The 19,601-nt window shown below is 40.2% G+C and overlaps 1 protein-coding gene across 1 annotated transcript in view; it reads left to right on the top strand.

The window, feature by feature from the left end:
• ANKRD31 (ankyrin repeat domain 31) overlaps positions 1-19,601 on the top strand; it is a 67,023-nt gene that overhangs the window by 13,541 nt on the left and 33,881 nt on the right. Inside the window, 7 exon segments of the mRNA XM_074931189.1 lie at positions 1,030-1,623; positions 1,626-1,660; positions 4,442-4,719; positions 5,036-5,163; positions 7,757-7,936; positions 11,025-11,167; positions 13,557-13,701. Coding sequence (XP_074787290.1) covers positions 1,030-1,623; positions 1,626-1,660; positions 4,442-4,719; positions 5,036-5,163; positions 7,757-7,936; positions 11,025-11,167; positions 13,557-13,701 — 1,503 coding nt within the window.

The following is a 19,601-nucleotide window of genomic DNA, read 5'->3' as shown; positions in this document are numbered from 1 at the left end:
AGCTGCAGAGGTACAAGATAGGAAACAGCAGGCTGGGAAATAATTTTTCAACAAAGAATCAGGGATATACAATGCCTTACAAAATGAATGTGAGTCAGTGCTGACAGATTTCCCCCCTTTCTGTTTTATTTTGTGTGAGCTTTATGTTGTCAGTGGTTAAAAGGATTTTTGCACTACCCCGTATTGCCACTTGATGGCAGCAAGAGTCTAAAAATGTATTAAAAGAGATTTTATTAAGATCCAGTATTGCTAAGCAACAGCACTGTTATATACAAATGTTATATAGAAAAATTATGGTTTAGGTCTGCTGAGACGTCTGACTTTCTTGTGCAGAAGCATTTGAAACAGGGATAGGAAAAAAAATGAAAAAGCTATTAATTGGTATAAAAATGGGTGCATCTGTTGAAAGTGGCTCAAAGTAATTAGAAAAACAACAGAAATATTCCTTATCCAAGAACAGTTACAGTTTTGTGTTACAGTTTTGTCGTTCTGTATTCAATGTGAAAACTCAAATGTGCAGCCTTCAAACACACTCCTAAGGTTTTGAACTGAAGCTTGTAAGGCACAAATGCTCCATGCCTCTGTGGGATCCACATAAACACATAATCAAAACTCATATATTATGTTTTACTAACTGTGCTTTTTATATTATTGTGAGTATGTTCACTTTCACTATTTCTGGGTGAGAGAAATTTTTAATGCCTTTCTCTAAATCCCTTTAACACCCTCAGGTCATTGGCAATGGCATAATAGCTTTGACTTTGTAACAGGTTTAGTCTCTTTGCATTTTCACTGCTAGGGAAGTCAAGAGCTGAATTGCTCTACTTTTGAAACTGAAACCTCAGTCTAACCCTTGTTAAAAAATTGTGTGCGTTCTAGGGAAGGCTTTGAGTCTTGTAGTTCATGCAAAAATTGCAAATAAAAAAATCTATATATGGATGACTTCTGAAGTGAACATTGATTACATTCCTTTAGAAAAAGTTGTTCCATCCCTTTTTGTAAACATTTTTTCTGATGTTTAGATTTCAGGGAAATCAAGTAATCAAGATCTCTCTCCAGAAATAAGCCTCTGTCTAGATGCTCTTCTGGAGGATATAATAATGGTTCCAAAGGAACAGACACCACAAGATAGATCTTTGCATGTTTTAGAAGATGGCCAGAGAACCTTCATGACCATTATTGACACAGATAACAGAGTAAAAGAACATTCCCCTAATAATGATACAGATCTTTCACTGGCATCCCCAGGGAAGATTTTCATGGAAGCATTCACTGAACATAGTACAGAGACTGGTGAATTTGAAATCAGTGATTTGTTGAGATCTGTCAGTGATTCTGAGAGCCTTAAAATGATAAACCTATTACCTGACAAGTTGGAGTTTCAGGGTCATGCCTTTTCCGTTGATACATCAGCAGATGAGAGCATTGATGCCCTGCCAGTACAGCTTGTGAAAGCTCTGAATGCCTTGTCAGGATCTGTAGTATAACCTGTCACTTCTGTAGTGCCAAATAAGGGACAGCTTAACACTGAGGGAGAGCAGTTAAGTTCAGAACCCAGTATTCCCCAGTTAGATGATGGCCATACACAAATAACAAACATGACTGAGACTCAGCTTGCTACAATTCAGGATCAGATTTGCAGAGGACAACAAATGAGCAAGTATACACACATTTTAATTAATATTTTAAAATCTGTTTATAATAAATTATTTTATAGAATAGCCAGATTACTTGGAGATGTGAATCTTAGCAAATAATAAACTTGCATCAGTAATTTACATGTTTATTACATTTTAGTTGTTTTTGTTTTAAAAGTCCAGTAGTGTTTTTCTGTTTTGATATATTCCTGTTATGAAAATGGCTGAGCTTGCTGGGATGGGAAATGCTAGTAAAGTTAAGTCAGTGACTGCCATGGAAGTCTAGAATTACTATGGGAATTTCTAGCATTCCTGGTCCCCTGTACATCATCTGTGTCTCACAGTCTGTCCAAGGGGAATTCCGAAACACTATTCTGTTTTTTCATTGTAGTGCACTGGCATATACCAGCCAATTTCAACTGTAGGTTCTGACCTCACCAGATTCTGTTTTTTCTCCAGGCTATAGTATCCTGTATTCTGCAATCATAGGTCTCACTGCTGTAGCATACAAATGCTTTGCAAGTATTACAAAAGAAATTATACCTATGTCCCTCCTGTAGACTAGAAAGATTACTTACGGGGATTTTTTTACATGTATACTTAGAAGTGCATTTATTTTGTTTAGTTCTGCCTTTGTGAGACTTACAGAAGAAATTGAGGCATGGTTTTATTGTTATGTCCTCCTGTGAAGAAGCCAGTATGTATGGATACAATATGTGAGCCTTCTTTCTTACTTCTCTTACCCTGAGCTGTTCTCTCCACAGTGTTATGTCCTGTGCTGTAAAGGTGATCTGGAATAGATCATTTGGATTCAACAACACACATGCAAAAATCTGGAGAGGAACACAAAGGGAAAGCAGTACTATAGTCTTCTGTTTAGGTTATAAGGGAAAGAGAAGGACGCATAGGAGATGCATGTTTATGCTATATAGTAGATGGCCCTTGTAAACCTGGAATCAGATTTTCAGCTTTGTGTTGTCTTTGAATAATCTGGAGCTGCATCAATGATCAACCATGTATTACTAGCTATTTAAGGTGGTTTTACAGCTGCTTTGCTTCCTCACAGTGGGAAGACTATGAATTAATTCTGTCTTTTGCTGGTAGTATTAACGGAATATAACTATATAAAAAAATGTGCCACAAAGGTTGCTAATTTCAAGGTGCTAAAAGGTCTATAGGCAAATTGTCTCAGAAACATAGCAATTTGCAAAACTATTTCACTGAAGTGTTGATTTCTGAAATTTGTAGCACAGCTGTGTGAAACCTAATGTGTAGATTTACTCAATATTGCAGTTAAGATTGTGAAACAGGGTCCTGTGGGAATGGGGATTTATAACCTCTTGTCAATTAATAATTGATTTTAGCTTTTTTTAATGTCTCCATCTGCTTTTCTTGAAGGCAGAAAGTAGGGAGACAATTTTAGGAGGAAAAAATCCCAGTTAATTTTCTGGTAGCTGGTTGTATTCTAACGGTATATTGCTCACCTCGGCCTTTTCTCATCCTTGCTGTGGTAAAACAAGTACCCACAAGAGGGAGAGAGAGCCTGTACTGTCCTGTAGATGAAAGCAGGATGCTGGATTGCCCATCTACTTTAATATATGTTTCCTTTTTTTTTTTTTTTCTGTTTGAAATATTTTCTTCTTGTTCTCTAACCCTCTTCCCATAGTAGATGCAATACCATGGAAAGTCCTTGACTTTCTGTAGTTTTCTGAATGGAAATACTTGGTTTTCCACAACTGCCATGTTAACATGCATCATCTCTTGACATGGAGGAACCACTTCTGAGAATGCAATTCACATCTTCAGTACCCTCTCTGCTGAATATGGCAATTAAAAAAATAAAGCATCTAGTTCTCCATTTCAGACTAAACAAGTTCTCCCATGTCACTGTGAAAGAATTTGAATGCATGTGTGCTGAGGGTGTGTCCTAAGAGCTTTCAGCATTACTCAAGTGTGCAATAAACTAATGAGTACTCAGGTTTCAGCAACTTGAGTGATACTCAGCAGCACATCACACTCACTTGACTATACCAGTGAGTAAACTCAAGTCAATCACATTAACTCCCATGTAATGACATATCTTTAGGGTGGGTTTTCTCTCTGTTAGAGATGAGCCTCTGGTATACACCAATCACTTAGGTTCCCCTTTGCACAACTTAGGACAAGGTGAATCACCATCGTCTCTGAAAGTAGCTCTTCCTTTTCACCAGTGGTAGGGGTAACAAAGTGCATAGTGTCATCTAGATGCCTGGCTTTTAGAAGGCTGAAGGTAGTTGAAGTGAATCTCATCTGTTGTGGATGTATCTCAGGGGTGGTATGTCTTTAGAAAGAACATCTCAGTTGGGAGTTACCGAACCTCTGGTGAAATATGGTTCTTGATCTTTTGCACATTTCTAGCCTTGTGCAAGAGTGAGATAAAGTGAACTAGCTTAAGACGTCTTAAACATCACTTTATTTTTTAGAACAGGAATTCATGTCTATAGGAAACTGAAATGTCCAGCCAAACAACTTTCATATAGTAATGACTGCTGCTTACTGTCAGCCACCCAAGATTTATTATTTGTGATTCTGAGTATCCTAATTTCCTTGACTAATTCTGTCAGGGGTACATGGTGTGGCATACTACTTCAGGAGCGCATCTCCTGTGGCAGTCTCTCATACCTGTGGAATTCTTGTTATTCACTTAAGCAACCCCTCTATTGTGAGCCGACGTACAATTTATAAGACAGTGTTCTTGGAGCTCTTTATTTGTCATTTTAACTGCATGCTTACCAGTTGCTTGTAATATTTCTTTTTTGTCACAGCCTGTGGGTGATCAGCAGAGAGAGAAAGCAGTAATTCCAAATTACTGGGATGCCATTCCTAGTGAAAAGCAAACTAGTGAAGGAAGTTCACATTCAGTGGAGTCTGCAGCATGTGCATATACAGCCCAAACAATATCAAGGAAAGTGACGCAGTTAAGAGAGACCTCCTCAAGAAAGCGCAGAGATCTTGTTTCCAGTCATCGCCAAATACTAGAAGATACTCAGCAGAGGCTGTCTCACAGTGGCAGTACAACAGGGAGCAAAGCTAAGGATTTTGAGTATGACAAAAGCATGCATAATAATTTTTAAATTATTATTTTAAATTAATGTAACAAATACATTGCATACAGAGGAGTCACTCCTCGTGAATGACTAAATGATCAAAAGGTAAAGGTGTTACCTTTTATTTAAAGATCTTAGTTTCTCTCCTGATTTATTCTTTCTTCAATACTACCTAAGTTAGCCTACATACTTGCATGCTATTACAGATTTCCTTTTAAAATCAATTATATTCCCATTCTTAGCTCTACTATAGGCATTGATTCATATAGAGAAGAGAGTATTTTTGTTGATTCTATGTAAATCTCTTGTCAGTAAAATTCAGAAATCTACTTCTAAAGACAAGCAGGATCTAGAAATCAACATATGCCAAAAAATAACTCTGAATGAGGTTAGAAAAGCTCAGCAGAGAAGAAGGAGCATGAGGATCAAAACCCGACAGAGTAAGATGTTCTCTGATGCTTATCATACAGAATATTTTTTTATTTGAACAACTATACTGAATCAAATATAATTCATAACCTTACCAATATATTGTGGCATGGATTTATTTTAAAAGATGGTTTAAACATTCATTTTAATAAAATTATTTATTATTTCCCTCATTTGTTTAAACATATGTAACAGTTGACTTATTTACATAAGCTCCTTAAGAATCATGAGAATTTTTTCAGGATGCAATTTTATCACAGTGTTATATATGAAAAAGTTATGGTGTGTTCTGAAATGTTTTCATGCAGAGTGAAAATATAGATCCTGATCTACATTTATATATACTTTTATAATCTAGTCGTCTGTGTGCAGTATCATTCTGAGGCAGTGCCATCCCCAAGAATTGACCTATACAAAGTGGTTTTTCTCTTTTGAATGCCTGTTTTATCCTGTCTGTTTTAAATATAGGTTTGTAGGGTCTTCACTACCACAGTCATGGAGCACTCTTTGAAGTATTTTCCTTGCAGTGTGCTTTGTTAGAGAGAAAGATTGCTGGTTTTCATCCCTGGAAGATGCAGGCAGAGAAATTCTTTGCCTTGTAGAGGAAGTGGGTAAAACACAGTATTTCCTCACTTAAGTGCTCACTCCAGCACCTTTAAGATTGGAGTCTTACAAAGTGTTTCTTTTGTTTAAGCCTACTCCATCTGGATTTGTCAATGCATGTACAATCATTTAAACAGCTTACAAAGTTTAGAAGTATTTGAACTGTAGCAGCTGCATTATAGATCTTAGAAAACATGAATAATTCTGTGTCCAATTAACAAACCTCTTTTGCATGGTTTTAATTATTCCCAGTGAAAGCACCATTTTTATGAGATTTAAAGTTGTATGACTAACTGCTCATCTATTTCACGTTGACTTACTAGTTTTCACTCAGAAAGCTGATTGTTTTTAGCATGATTTCTTCCAGGAGTCACACTGACTGTAGAAGTAGCTTTGTGTTAATCCAACCTGTCAAGTTTACCTCCCTCTTGCATCAGACCTAGTAATTGGAGTCTGTGAATCATCTTAATTTGCCAGTTCACTGGAAAAACAGTCCCACAAAAAGTTTTGGTTTGGGTCCGCAAACATTGGTTGTTTTGCACAAGGTCAGACACAAGGAAGGCACTAGAGGAGGCAAGGTAGAAGTGATGGGAAATAGATCCTCTTGAAGTAAAGATCTAAATTCATTTAAGTGTAACATAAACCTGGACCATTATCTTTGTATGTCTGTGAAGTTTAATCCCTCCTGAACTGCTTGGCTAGTTTAGACCAGCTTTGACTAGGGACTGCAGTATCTTAAATGATTAAGGTCATGCAAGGCTGGACAAAGAGAGTAGAGAGACTGTCCATGTGCTCAGCTGGGGGAAGGTCCTGTGTAAACCCGTATCTATTAGATTCTAAAAATCTACACAGGATCAAGAACTTAACATGGTTGGGAATTAGTCTGAGCTCACAGTATATCACCATTCACTAAACAGCAGAGAGAAGCAGAGACATCAGGCTTTGCATGTTACCACTGTAGGAGAATTATGTGTTCTAAGGTCATACTTAAAATGTCTGTTTTGGACACCCAGGTGGCGTTTTAGGGCTAGCAAGCCACACCTGCTACAGCCTGTGGAGAGGAGCAGTGTATAAAGCCTGCTGTCCCAAAGTTTTTCACTAGTAGGTGAAGCCTAGGCCATGCACTGTGCTTTCCTGCAGGTGATCCTCCTGTCCTTTCCTTCCTCCCTTCTTTCTTCCCTCCCTGTTTTTCAGTAGAGACAGTAGCCACAATGCTCTTCTACGTGGTATGAAGGGATGCTGGGATGACACTGCTGGTGAAGTACAGAACAGCTCATCTGTATACTGGAATTAATTTCACTCAAGATGAAAACTGTCATGAGAGCATAATGGGAGATAATTTTTAGTTTATTATTTTATAAAACAAACACTAAAAATAGTATATTTTGCATTTTATTTTTTACATTTAGGCGTCGTATTCCCAAGCAACTGTTCACCTTTTGCTCACTGCAGAAATGACTGAGCTGGTTGTGAAGTAATGGGGAAAAGTAATTTGAGGGAGCCAATCTCAATCACTATCCTAGTGTAAATACTCCTTGCTTATGAAGTGAAGGTTTTAAAACACAAATGAGTGCAAAAGAACTGCTGATAAATTTTACTTTTAAAAAGATAGATTATTGAATAACTGACTAGCTATTGAAATGCTCATCTTGTAATAAATTGTAACCTAGAATAGCATTTTATCATCCAGTGGAAAAAAATGCACTTTGCAAAAATATCATTAAAAAGGGAAAAATTTAAACTTAACATACTCTTACGAAGACATGTTCCTATGTGTTGAATTTTGGTTGTAGTTTTGTTATGGAATTCACTATGGCATGTTTTATTTAATGATATTATTATTTAATTGGTAATGTGTTTTTTGAGATGTTAATTTCTGCTAGACTGAATGAACGTTTTCTTTCCAGGAAGCCTATTTATTTACTGTAATGCAAAGTGAAGCCAAAGTAAGAGAGGAAAGATAATCTTTCTGTTCAACAGATCTTTTACATTATTTTTCAGGACAAGAAGCCTTTGGTAGGAATTCTGTAAAAACTGCTTGCCATGTTTCACTTTCAACAATCAATAGGAGGAATGTTTATGGTGAGACCTTACTGCATAAAGCTGTTACTCATCAAGATGTACACCTTGTACGTAACATAATAAAAGCCGGTGGAAATGTAAATGTTCAGGATTATGCTGGTAAGTTGCAATTGTATTAAAATACTATTTTCAGAACAAGTATCTACCTATAACTAATAAAAGTGCATATTATGAGTTAGTGCAGTGGACAAGGTTTGTGACTAGTCAGTAGATTATTAAATTTTTGTTAGTTTAACTTTGTAATTGTTCATGAGAAAATACACAGACCTATGTATAAAAGTATATTAAAGAAAATTTTGTGGAAAAAGTAAGCACTTAAAAAATTGCAAAGTGATGTAATTAAGCCTTAACCTTAATTCAAGAATGTTGTGCATGCTTATCACAAAGCAGTCCCTTAATTAAATAATCAATCTAATTTTTTTAAAGATTTAATTTTTCATCCATTTCAGTGACCAATTTGACATGCTAAGATTTAGATTTTCCAATTCAGTTTTTCAGGGACTCTGATTTTACCCCTTGCACCTTAAAGGAAGTTGTAGCTTCATAATTTAGCACTGCTTTTATTTTGTAAAGTTGTGAGTGCTTGATATTTTGCATTTTAACTTGGACACCAGAAAAACCCAATGACAGATAGTGGCCAGATGTGAATGTTTTGATTGAAGCAATCCACCTTATCTATGCGTGGTACTGTCTTGTCACAGACATTGCCACACCCAAAAGTATCAATCGGTGGTTTCAAATATAAGACCAGTAACTATTTTGCAGTTCTCTGTCTCATGCATTAGACTCTTACAAACTTCCGTAACAAAAGAGAAAATGGTTTCACAGCTAGCTTATTTGGTAGAAAACTCCGATTGATTCTTAGAGTCTTTCCCTCCTGTACAGTGGCTAGGATTTCACAACTGTTCCATGGGAACACAAAAAAGTGTTCTGCTGTTAAAGGCTATTGCATAATGCAGGCATTTAACAGACCAAAATTAAGGTAGAAATTCTCTGTCTTCTGCAATACATTGTGATAGATTGGGTCAGCAGCAAATTTCAGACTTTCACAGTATAGGACTCTGGCACTTGAGCTAACAGTGTGATTCATAATGTGTGTTAACTTGTGGTAGAGGTAGATGAGAAAACATTTTGCTGGTGGTTTTCAAAGCCACCTGCTGACAACAGAGAAAAGCTGATAGTGTGGGTTCAGCTGCACCCTCTGTGGGCAAGTGTACTAAAGTGCACTGGTTCCAGTTTTTGGCCTCACAGCTGCTTAATTTTTCTGCTTTTTGCATGTTTTGCCAGGCCACTGTTTCTTAATCCCCTGGCCTCTGGCTGCTATTTTCTGATGTAAAAGGAGCACAGTTGCACAAAATAGGTTTTAGTTGAACTCCTTGAACAGATGAGAGGCTGACCTGGCCTCATTTCTTTCTTTTTTGGTGAGAGAGGAGTAATCAGAAAGAAGTAGAGTTGCCAGACCTGTGCCGTTTTGAAACCCACTTCCATCTCACTTTCTTTGGGAATAATTGTTCTAATTATTCTGCCTTTTTCTCTTCCTTTAAAGTCTTCCACCAGTGATTGTCCATATCTTAGCCTAGTATTTTCCCCTATTTCTGTGTTACAGTACTCTACTTCAGTACCTTCTTGAGGTCTTGGATTCTTTGGGGTTTATTTTTCTCCTTTTTATTTCCTGGACATCAGCATGTAGGATAGGAACAGCATGGTAGAGATACTATGTGTGGTCTTAGAATAAGTCTTGATTCACAGTGTCTTGAGGCAGCTGCAGAACAGTTGCAATGAGACTTGTGTTTCTCCTTGGTATGGAGCATGTGCGGTGTCCTTGGAGGATCATGTTGGTAAACTCTAATGATCATCAGCTGAACATGTTGCAGGTTCAATTTTTCAGGGGCTTATTAGTATATCAGATACTTTTTACTGAGAAATAGGTGCTTTCCCCTATGTTAACCTTTTTTATCCTTCCCTTAATAGACTTCAAGCTTTTGCTCCAGAATATGGAGTTACTAGAGTTTCTTAGTGAAATAGGCTCTATAAAATGCAAGTAAAATGTTTTACAGGTGATATTGTTAAAAAACATTCATCTTGAAGTACTGTCGACATTAGGGAATGTAGTTAAAACTTAGTTGAGTTTCAGGCGTTTGGGAATAAAGCCTAGTAGCACAAAATTTTTGGACAACATGATGCAACATCCTGTGCCCATAATAAACCCAATTCTATACAAGTATACAATATTCTAGATTTGGTGGTGTATAAGATAGCCTCAAGAATTTCTTTTTCCAATGCAAAGATAATTTTGCTTCATGGAAGCAGAACAGTCTCAATAAGAACAGTCTCATATTAGTATGTGAGTTAGGTCCAGACAACCTTCTGACAATGGGAGACAGTTGAAGAGTAAAGCTGTCCATCAAAATTATCTTCTGGAGGGCATGCTGGTTTAAGAGCTGGAAGATAGGAAATGGAAGGTCCTGTGTCTTTTTTTCCTTTTTCTCACTGTACAAAAAACTGTCACATAATGAATGTTTTAAGGAGCTGATGCAAGGCTATGCTAAACCCAGTTCAAAGACTTTCATTCCATCTTTTATTTTTGCTCAACACCTCCTTCATGGAGTGGCATTTTCTGTGGGTCATGAAGCTTGTATCTTGGCTTATTCCATATAACTGGGAATGGGTATGGAATTTTAGTGAGATTTTTTTCATTGCTTGCTTTGGACACTTGAACCATTCTTGAATAGTCTTAAACACTTTTGTTTGACAGTAAAGACTCCAGGTCTTTATTCTATCTCTTCTTTCTTACTTACCCTCTTCAGCACAGCTGTGTAAATAACAGTGCCATGAAAAATTGTCTTGTTCTTAAAATAGCATATACATTTTGTTTGGAGATAAATTACTAAGATGGGAGTGGAATAATTTTTATTGTCATCTTTCATGACAGAACTATAAAATCTAAAACTAACATTGTTACAGTGGCACCTGGTTCTTCAGTAAGTGCAAATTTTTACAAAGGAATGAGATCTCCCAACCTTTGTGACCATTTCATAAACATGTCTTCATGCAAGTTATTGCAAAATGCATCAGTTTTTATGTTTTCAGTATACTCTCTGAAGTACTTATCGAATAGACAACCTAAAACTGAGAAAAAATTTTATTAATTATTTCACCCAGATGTGAAAGAATTTCTTTTTTGTAGGCTGGACTGCACTACATAAAGCAAGTGTGAAAGGCTTTTATGGGATAGCAAATGAGCTTTTGAAAGCAGGAGCTGATGTTAATGCTAGAGGAAATGAACAAATAACACCATTACAAGATGCAGTTGAAGAAGGCCACTATAAGGTATATTCCAAAATGAACAAAAATAATGGTTTAGGAATAGAAATTATTGTGGTTAGGTCCAGAAGGTCACATAATTTTTTTACTTGGTGCTGGTCTTTTCAGATTTTGGGTAAATTCAGGAACTTGGGAGTCCTTTGTGCCCAATTTCTGTTCAGACCATTCCATGATTTACAAGATTTGTCCAAAAGCAGAAATTAATTATTTTTCTAACTGTTTGGGATAGTGGCTGAAGTACTGAGGAATAGATTGCTTCTGTTTAATACTACTTGTTTCACTTATTTTATAATTGTCTTGCAGAATAATTTATGACCTGAGCAGTCTCATGGAGTTTTAATGACTCTTTCATGATTTAGTACACATGCATGTATGGTGTGCGATAACAGCTGCCCACAGGCATTTTTGGTGTATTAACACATAGCATTGAGAGTTATGAAGTCATGACTTTATATTTTGTATGGTCTTAAACAGAAGGTCAACTGAATAGTCATTGTGAATTAATTCTAAGTTTTGTTGTCAAATACTAGGTTTCATAAGCCTGTGTCTGAATTGTGAATCCTCTTTCAGTCAGGCAGTGGTTGCCTCTGCCTGTCTGTGCATGTTCCTAGGGTGGCCTAGATTTATGTAGGAGTTCTGTATGTCCCTTTTATCTGCTTCCTGTTTCTTTCTCTAGAAATGCATATATGCTGCCTAACATTTACTGATTTCCAAGATTTTAACAGTTTTTTTGTGGGTTGTAATAAGTTTTGTCCCTAAATATTTGCTCTCTTTCTGTTTCACAACTGAGAGAAGACTAATCTGCTTCTCCCCAAGTCTCCCTGGAGGAAAGAGGAAGGATGGGCTTTTAGTTAATAATTTCCTCTGAAACTTGATAGCCCTAAGGTTGGTTTTGGGCTTGTGGATCAGAGACACTTGCAGATTCATGAAATCTGAGTTCTGTGAAAGTACCTAAGACACCATGTCCATGGTTATGCGTGAAGGACTCTGCATCTCCACAAGTAATATTTAGGGCTCAGCAACTTGAACGTTCTTGAAAGAACAATGATCTCAGCTAGGTCACTTGGACACACCAACATTGTTCAAGTACAGAGCTGTGCTAGAGTCATGTGAGCTGGTATATCCACAGGGTAGCGCTGTATTTACTCAGGAACAGTATAGTTGCATCATGCAGTGGTCTGTCAAGGCTTTATTTTTGTTGCTTCTGATGAGCAACAAAATAGTGATTCAGTAATAAGATTTTTGGTAACATGGTATTTGGAGCTGTTTATTTCAAAGCTACCTTCTCTCCGTGAAGTTGTTATTGCAGATTGGGTCACACCTTTTGACTGCTTTATCCCTGTCTGCACTTGCAATATGGCAAAATTGATTTCTTATTTCAGAAAAGTTATAATTATACAAAAGATTTTCTAACAGTACAGTTAAAGGGGACTGCATACAAGTGTGATGTGTAGCTAAAGATCTCAGGGAAGAATTTCTCATTGAAAAATCCATAGATTTGAGACAACATGTTGAGCCCAAGAGGGGTTTTGTTGTGGATTGAAACCTTTTTTATTTGCTTTGTTGTTAGTAGAATGTATGAACTGAGAAAATTTCACTAGCAATTTTCTCACCAGCAGTGTGATTAAAAATAATGAGGTACTTCAAACACATGGGTGAAGGATGTGATTCAAGCTCAGTCTGAACTGATGACATGCTGAAGAGAGAAAGGCAGAGGTGCAAGTAAAACCACACTAGTGCTGGAATAAGATTGCAGGGTTACTCACAGAAAGGAAATAATCAGATTGTAAATTTCTCACATCTTGACAAAGTATTCTGCAGAGGTAGATGGAACATTTTGCTAAAGTGATAATTTCTTGAGTAACAGTAGAATCAGACTTTATATAATATTTATATAGAATTATTGTATAAAAATCATAATGTTGGTAGGCCCATCTGAGTGGGTTTCATTTGACTAGATGTATGTTGTGTATTTGAAATACCTGTCAGAGCTTCCCTCTGCAGTCACAGGAGTCACAACAGAACCTAGAAAACAATTTATTTTCTCCTAAGTAGTTAAGCTGATTTATACCCTAAAATCACCTGTTATTTTCGACCAGTTAAGAGCTACGGGAGGGTATGAATCATACCCAGTATTTTGGGAGACCTTGGCTTAATGACATCAGGTTAATAACTGGAATGAATTTATAAAAATGAAAATAATAAGACTATAGGATAATGATATATCTAGGGGATTGTTTGGGGTATATTAACTAGAATAGAGAGCAATAATTTGTCATAGACCTTAGATTTGGTTTTAGCTGATCATGTTGTGTAGTACAAAAGAGAGAAGCCTGTATGAGGAAGGAGTATGGAAAATACTGTCAGAAACAATGTGAAAAACTTACTTTTTTAGGTGGCAGAGTTATTACTTTGGTATGGAGCTGATCCCTTATTAAAAGATGAGATGGGAAGATGTGCATTCGAAGAAGCTTCTGACTCATCTATGAGGAAACTGCTTAAAAGCTATTTAGCAAAATCCAGAAGAAATTCACTATTAGGTAGGAGAGAATTATTCTGACATATCACCACTGAATGCAGAAATTAAGGACATCTGTTGCACTATATTTCCTTCATTATTGCGTAATTCCATGGGCTTTGCTGTCTCATGTCTGAGTAGCAGTGAGCACTCCTTATCTCGCACAGTTGCTGTACATTGGCATATGTATAAAAGATAATGATGTCCAGCTTTTTCTTGGGCTGAAGCTACCTTTAAATCTGAAATGAAAATGTGAAGCACAATAGTTGTTGCTTATCTAAATGTAAGATGGGGCATGGCTGGACCTGCTGGTAGTTGAGGTATGGCTTAGAGTTAGACTAGTGTTAGGTCTGGGTCTAGGGTAGCCATTACAGTAGCTAATAGCTAGTGAGTTTGAAAGAGGTTGGTAGGTGAATATTTTGGCTAAGGCAAGTGTTGGATCTTGTACAGCCTTATGATCTAAGGTTCAGAAGAGGCTGCTTGGTCAGGGGCAGGTACAAAGAAGTGCCACAAGATAAACCGCGATTAGAGTTAGAATTAGGACTGTTGGACACCATTGGGCCTGTGTGGGCTGTATGGCATGTTTCTGGAAGGAGTCTGCAGCCCTTGGACTGTTATCCATTATTGCTCTTCCATGTGGGTGGTGATGAAGACACGACATTAGTCCAAGTGCAGTCGGAAGAGACTTTAAGGCCTTGGGACAGCTGATAAAGGAATCTGGCACACAAGTAATTTTTGCCTCTATGCTTCCATTTGTGGACAGAAACATTGGAAGAAACAGACAGACCAGTCTGTTAATGCATGGTTCTGTGGCTGGTGTCACCACCACAATTTTGGGTTTTTCAATAATAGGATGGTCTACAGTCAGGCCTACTGGGGTTGGATGGGGTTCAACTTTTTCAAAAGGGGGAGGAGGTTCTTTGCTCACAAACTAGAGGGGCTCATTGACAGAGCTTTAAACTAGACTTGAAGGGAGAGGGAGATAATACCAGGCTTGGCTGTTACAAGCTGTGGGATGACACACCAGGGTTAGAGGGGTGGAGTGCTACTGGGAGCCTGTGATGGGTTTATGTGTGTGGTGGGGATTTTTGGTAGTGAGGGAAGGAGCTACAGTGATGGCCCCTGTAAGAAGTTTGTCGAAGCTGTCACGTCCTGCTCAGACGAGGGGGACAAGTGACTCAGATTCACAAATCCCCAACTGGAGCGGACAACAAGTGTCCAAGTTCAAGCATTTATTAACTACCTACAATGTACTAATTGAAAACATGATAATTGGCTAAATACAGAGCAAGTTGTGGCAAGCAATATAATATGCTTTGCATTTCTTAATGGAAAAAGGAAAAGAGGGAGATAGAGGGAATGGGGAAATACAGATCACCGGTCTGGGTTCCTGGTGCTGATCCCGCCGGTGAGGGTTCCAGGAGGCGGCCGTCTTTTTCGCTGGCATCCGTCTGCTTCACTGCTCTCTCCAGACGGCTGGGGGGGCAGAGAGAGAGAGCGAGTCCTTTCTTCTCCCCTTTGATTTATACCTACTTTCCTTGGGTCCGTCCCCTAGGTCGACCCACAGACCTACGTATCCCATGTACGGGGAGGGGTAAGGTGTTTCATGGGATGATGTAATTAGCATGATTATGACAGCCGTCGTTAGCATATTGAGGGGTGTTAACTTTAATATGCATTTTGTGGATAATGAAGCAAAGTTCATTCACTGGACACATGGCCCTTGAAACTTGCCCAGGTGCCCCAGAGGAGAGCCGTCCTGTCTCCACAGGGCTCTCTCCCCCAGCTGCATGGGGAAGCGGTATCACCTTCGGCCTTCACAGAATGCACCCTGTGACTCATAGTTTTGTCTTGCAAGTATTTGAGTCATTTCTTCAATCAGCCTCAACTTTTTCTCTTCCAGGCTGTTTATCTTAGTTTCTCACAGGCCTGGTTTCTCGTCTCTCACAGAAGCTCCCTCAGCTTCAAGTCAGACTTGCCTCTGTGACAAGGCTGAGCCAATTAGCGATGGTGACGGCACCTCTGTGATAACATGTTTAAGAAGGGGAACTTGTCAGGAGGAGTAGGAGCTATGAGGATGAGTTGTGAGGAGGACACCTGTGCAAACACAGAACTCAGTGGAAAAAAGGAGGAGGAAGCAGGGGGAGGTGCACTGGAACAGAGACCCCCATGCAGCCTGTGGTGAGAGGGCAGGCTGTCCCCCTGCACCCATGGAGGTAACTGGTGGAGCAGCCTGTGGAGAACCCCATACTGGCACAGTTGACTGCACCTGAAGAATGCTGGGACTTTATGGGAAGAAGCCCCCACTATTACAGTTTGGTGCTGGGAGAACTGCAACACGTGGGAGGGACCCACACTGGAGCATCTTGGGAAGAGTTGCATCCTGTGGGAAGGACTTAAGTCAGAGAAAGTTTGTGGAGGACTATTTCCTGTGAGAGGGACGTCACACTGGAGCAGGGGAAGAATGGAGGGAGAAGATTCCTCCCCCTGAGGAGGAAGGAGCAGCGAGTCTGACCATAACCCTATTCCCTGCCCCCTTGTGCCGCTGTGGGGGAGAAGGTAGAGAAATCTAGAGCAAAACTGAGCCTGGGGAAAAAAGGAGGGGTGGGGGAAGGTGTTTTTAAGATGTGGTAATGTTTCTTACTGTCCTACTCTGTCTGTTAAATGTTGTTGTTAGTGTTTGAATTAAATTGATGGGGTTTTTTCTTCCCCTAAGGAGCCTGTCTTTTGCCCATGACTACAATGGGTGACTCGCCCCTCCCTGTCCTTATCTTGATTCCCGAGCCTTTTGCTTTATTTTCTACTTCCCATTCCTGAGGGAAAAGGGGTGAGTGAGCAGCTGCATGGTGCTCAGTTGCCCTCTGGGCTCAAACCACGACAGGGCTATTGCTCTGAGACATGCTGGGTACACTGGAGCATGCTTGACATCTTACGGAGATAAGCCAGGGGCTGCTGAGGTAATAGGAGCCAACAGGGTAACACCAGGGAAATATGTCAAAGGAAGTAAGGTGTGTTTGTCTGAAAAGGTGACATGGCCATCAGCCCAGCTGAAGTACCTCTACACCAATGCATGCAGCATGGGCAACAAGCAGGAGGAGCTGGAAGCCACCATGCTGCTAGAAAGCTACGATCTTGTTGCTGTTACTGAAACTTGGTGGGAATCCGGTGACTGGAGTGTGGCTGCTGATGGTACAGGCTGTTCAGAAGGGACAGGTGAGGAAGGATGGGTGAAAAGGTTGCTCTCTCTCAGGAAATGGATAGATTGTGAAGAGCTGTCTCTCAAGAGCAGCCACAAGCAGATTGAAAGCTTATGTTTAAGAATTAGAGACTGAGGCAACAAAGGGAACCTTATGGTTGGTGTCTACTACAGGCCACCTGAACAAGGAGAGCCTATTGGCAAAGCCTTCTTATTCCAGCTACAGGACACATTGTGCTCGCAGGCTGTCATGCTGCTGGGGGACTTCAACCACCCTGACATCTGCAGGAAAAGTAGCACAGCGAAATGTAGGCAATCCAGGAAACTCCTGGAGTGCATTGAGGATAACTTCTTAAGCCAGGTAATAGACAGCCCTACCAGAAGGGATGTAATACTGGACCAGATGGTCACTAACACAAATGAGCTAATCGGTGATGTCAAGATTGGAGGCAGTCTGGGCTGCAGTGATCATGTATGGATGGAGTTTGCAGTCCTGAGGGATATGGGTCAGGTGAAGAGTAGAGTCAGGATCCTGAATTTTAGAAAAGCAAAGTTGCAGCTGTTCAAGGAGTTAGTCAGTAGGACCCTGTCATGTGAGAGATGAGGAACCAGGCCAGGAGAAACTAAGAAAAACAGCCTGAGAAAACAGAAGTTGAGGCTGATTGAAGAAATGCCTCAAACACTTGCAAGACAAAACTATGAGTCACAGGGTGCATTCTGTGGAGGTCGAATGCCCGCCCCCCCCCCCCCCCCCAATAACACAGGATGCAACTGGAGGGGGGAGCCCTGTGGAGACAGGACAGCTCTCCTCTGCTTCACCTGGGCAAATTTCAAGGGCCATCTGTCCGGTGAATGAACTTTGCTTCTATTAAAGTTAACACCCCTCAATATGCTAACAAAGGCTAACATGATACTGCTAATTACATCAACCCGTGAAACACCTTACCCCTCCCCATCCATGGGATAGGTAGGTATGTGGGTCGACCTAGGGGATGGACCCAAGGAAAGTGATATAAATCGGGGGGGGGGGGGGGGGGGGAAGGGGGGAGGCCCGGGGAGTGCAGTGAAGTGAAGAATACAGCTGCCTCCTGGAACCCTTGCTGGTGGGATCAGCACAGAAACCCAGACCGGTGATCTTAATTTCCCCATTCCCTCTACCTCCCTCTTTTCCCTTTCCCATTAAGAAATGCAAGGCATATTGTATTGCTTGACACAACTTGCTATATACTTAGCCAATTATCATGTGTTCACTTAGTACATTGTGGGTAGTTAATAAATGCTTGGACTTTGAGACTTGTTGTCCGCTCCATTGGGGATTTGTGAATCTGAGTCACTTGTACTCCCTCTTCTGAGTGGGATGTGACAGACCCCCTGGGAAACTACCCTCAGGGACAAGGGAACAGAACAGAGTTGGTGATATTTAAGGATGCTTTCCATAGAGTGCCAGACCTCTTGATCCCCAGGTATAAGAAATCAGGGAAGGAAGATGAGAAACCGATATGGGTGAGTCAAGACCAGCTGGTCAAAGTGAAGGGTAAGAAGGGAATGCACAGGCAGTGGAAGCAGGGACAGGTATCCTGTGAGAGTATAGGGGTGCTGCCCGGTTGTGTAGGGATGAGGTCAGGAAGACCAAAGTGTGGCTAGAGCTGAACGTGGCAAGGGATGCAAAGAATAATAAGGGCTTCTGTGGGTATGTCAGCCAGGAAGAGGTCAAAGAAAATGTACCCACTCCAATGAACACAACTGGCAAACTGGTAACAATGGGTGAGGAGAAGGCTGAGGTACTCAACAACTTTTTTCCCTTAGTCTTCACTGGCAACCTTACTTCCCACACTTCTTTGAGTGGATGGACTGCAAGACAGGGACTGGGGGAGTAAAATCGCTCCCCCTGTAAGGAAGATCAGGTTTGTAACTAACTGAGGAACCGGAATGTACATAGTACATAAGTCTACAGAATCTGACAAGATGCATCCCAGAGTCCTGAGGGAATTGACAGATGTGGTTGCCAAGCCACTGTCCGTGATATTTGAAAAGTCATGGCAGTCAGGTGAATTCCCCAGTGACTGGAAAAAGGGAAACATTGCACCCGTTTTTAAAAATGGCAGAAAGGAGACCTGTCAGCCTCACCTCTGTACCTGGGAAGACCATGGAACAGATCTTCCTAGAAGCTGTGCTGAGACACATGGAGGACAGGGAGGTGACTCGAGACAGCCAGCATGGTTTCATCAAGGGCAAGTTCTGCCTGACCAACCTAGTGGCCTTCTGTGATGGAGTGACTACATCAGTGGACAAGGGAAGAGCTACAGATGTCATCTATCTGGACTTCTGTAAGGCCTTTGACACAGTCCCCCACAACTCCTTCTCTCTAAATTGGAGAGAGATGGATTTGATGGGTGGACTGTTCAGTGGATGAGGAATTGGTTGGATGGTTGCATTGAGAAGGTAGTGGTTAAGCGCTCAATGTCTGACTGGAGATCAGTGACAAGTGGTGTCATTCAGGGGTCAGTACTGGGACCAGTACTTCATCGTTGTTGATGATGAAGTTGTTCTTCATCAGCAACATAGACAGTGGGATCAAACGCATCCTCAGCAAGTTTGCAGACAACACCAAGCTGAGTGGTGCAGTTGACACACCTGAGGAACAGGATGCCATCCCGAGGGACCTGGACAAGCTTGAGAAGTGGGTCCACGTGAACCTCATGAGGTTCAATAAGGCCAAGTGCAAG

This window comes from Athene noctua, chromosome Z, assembly GCF_965140245.1.
Source record: "Athene noctua chromosome Z, bAthNoc1.hap1.1, whole genome shotgun sequence".
Taxonomy (NCBI): Eukaryota; Metazoa; Chordata; class Aves; order Strigiformes; family Strigidae; genus Athene; species Athene noctua.
This window is presented reverse-complemented; position numbering and strand designations above follow the sequence as displayed.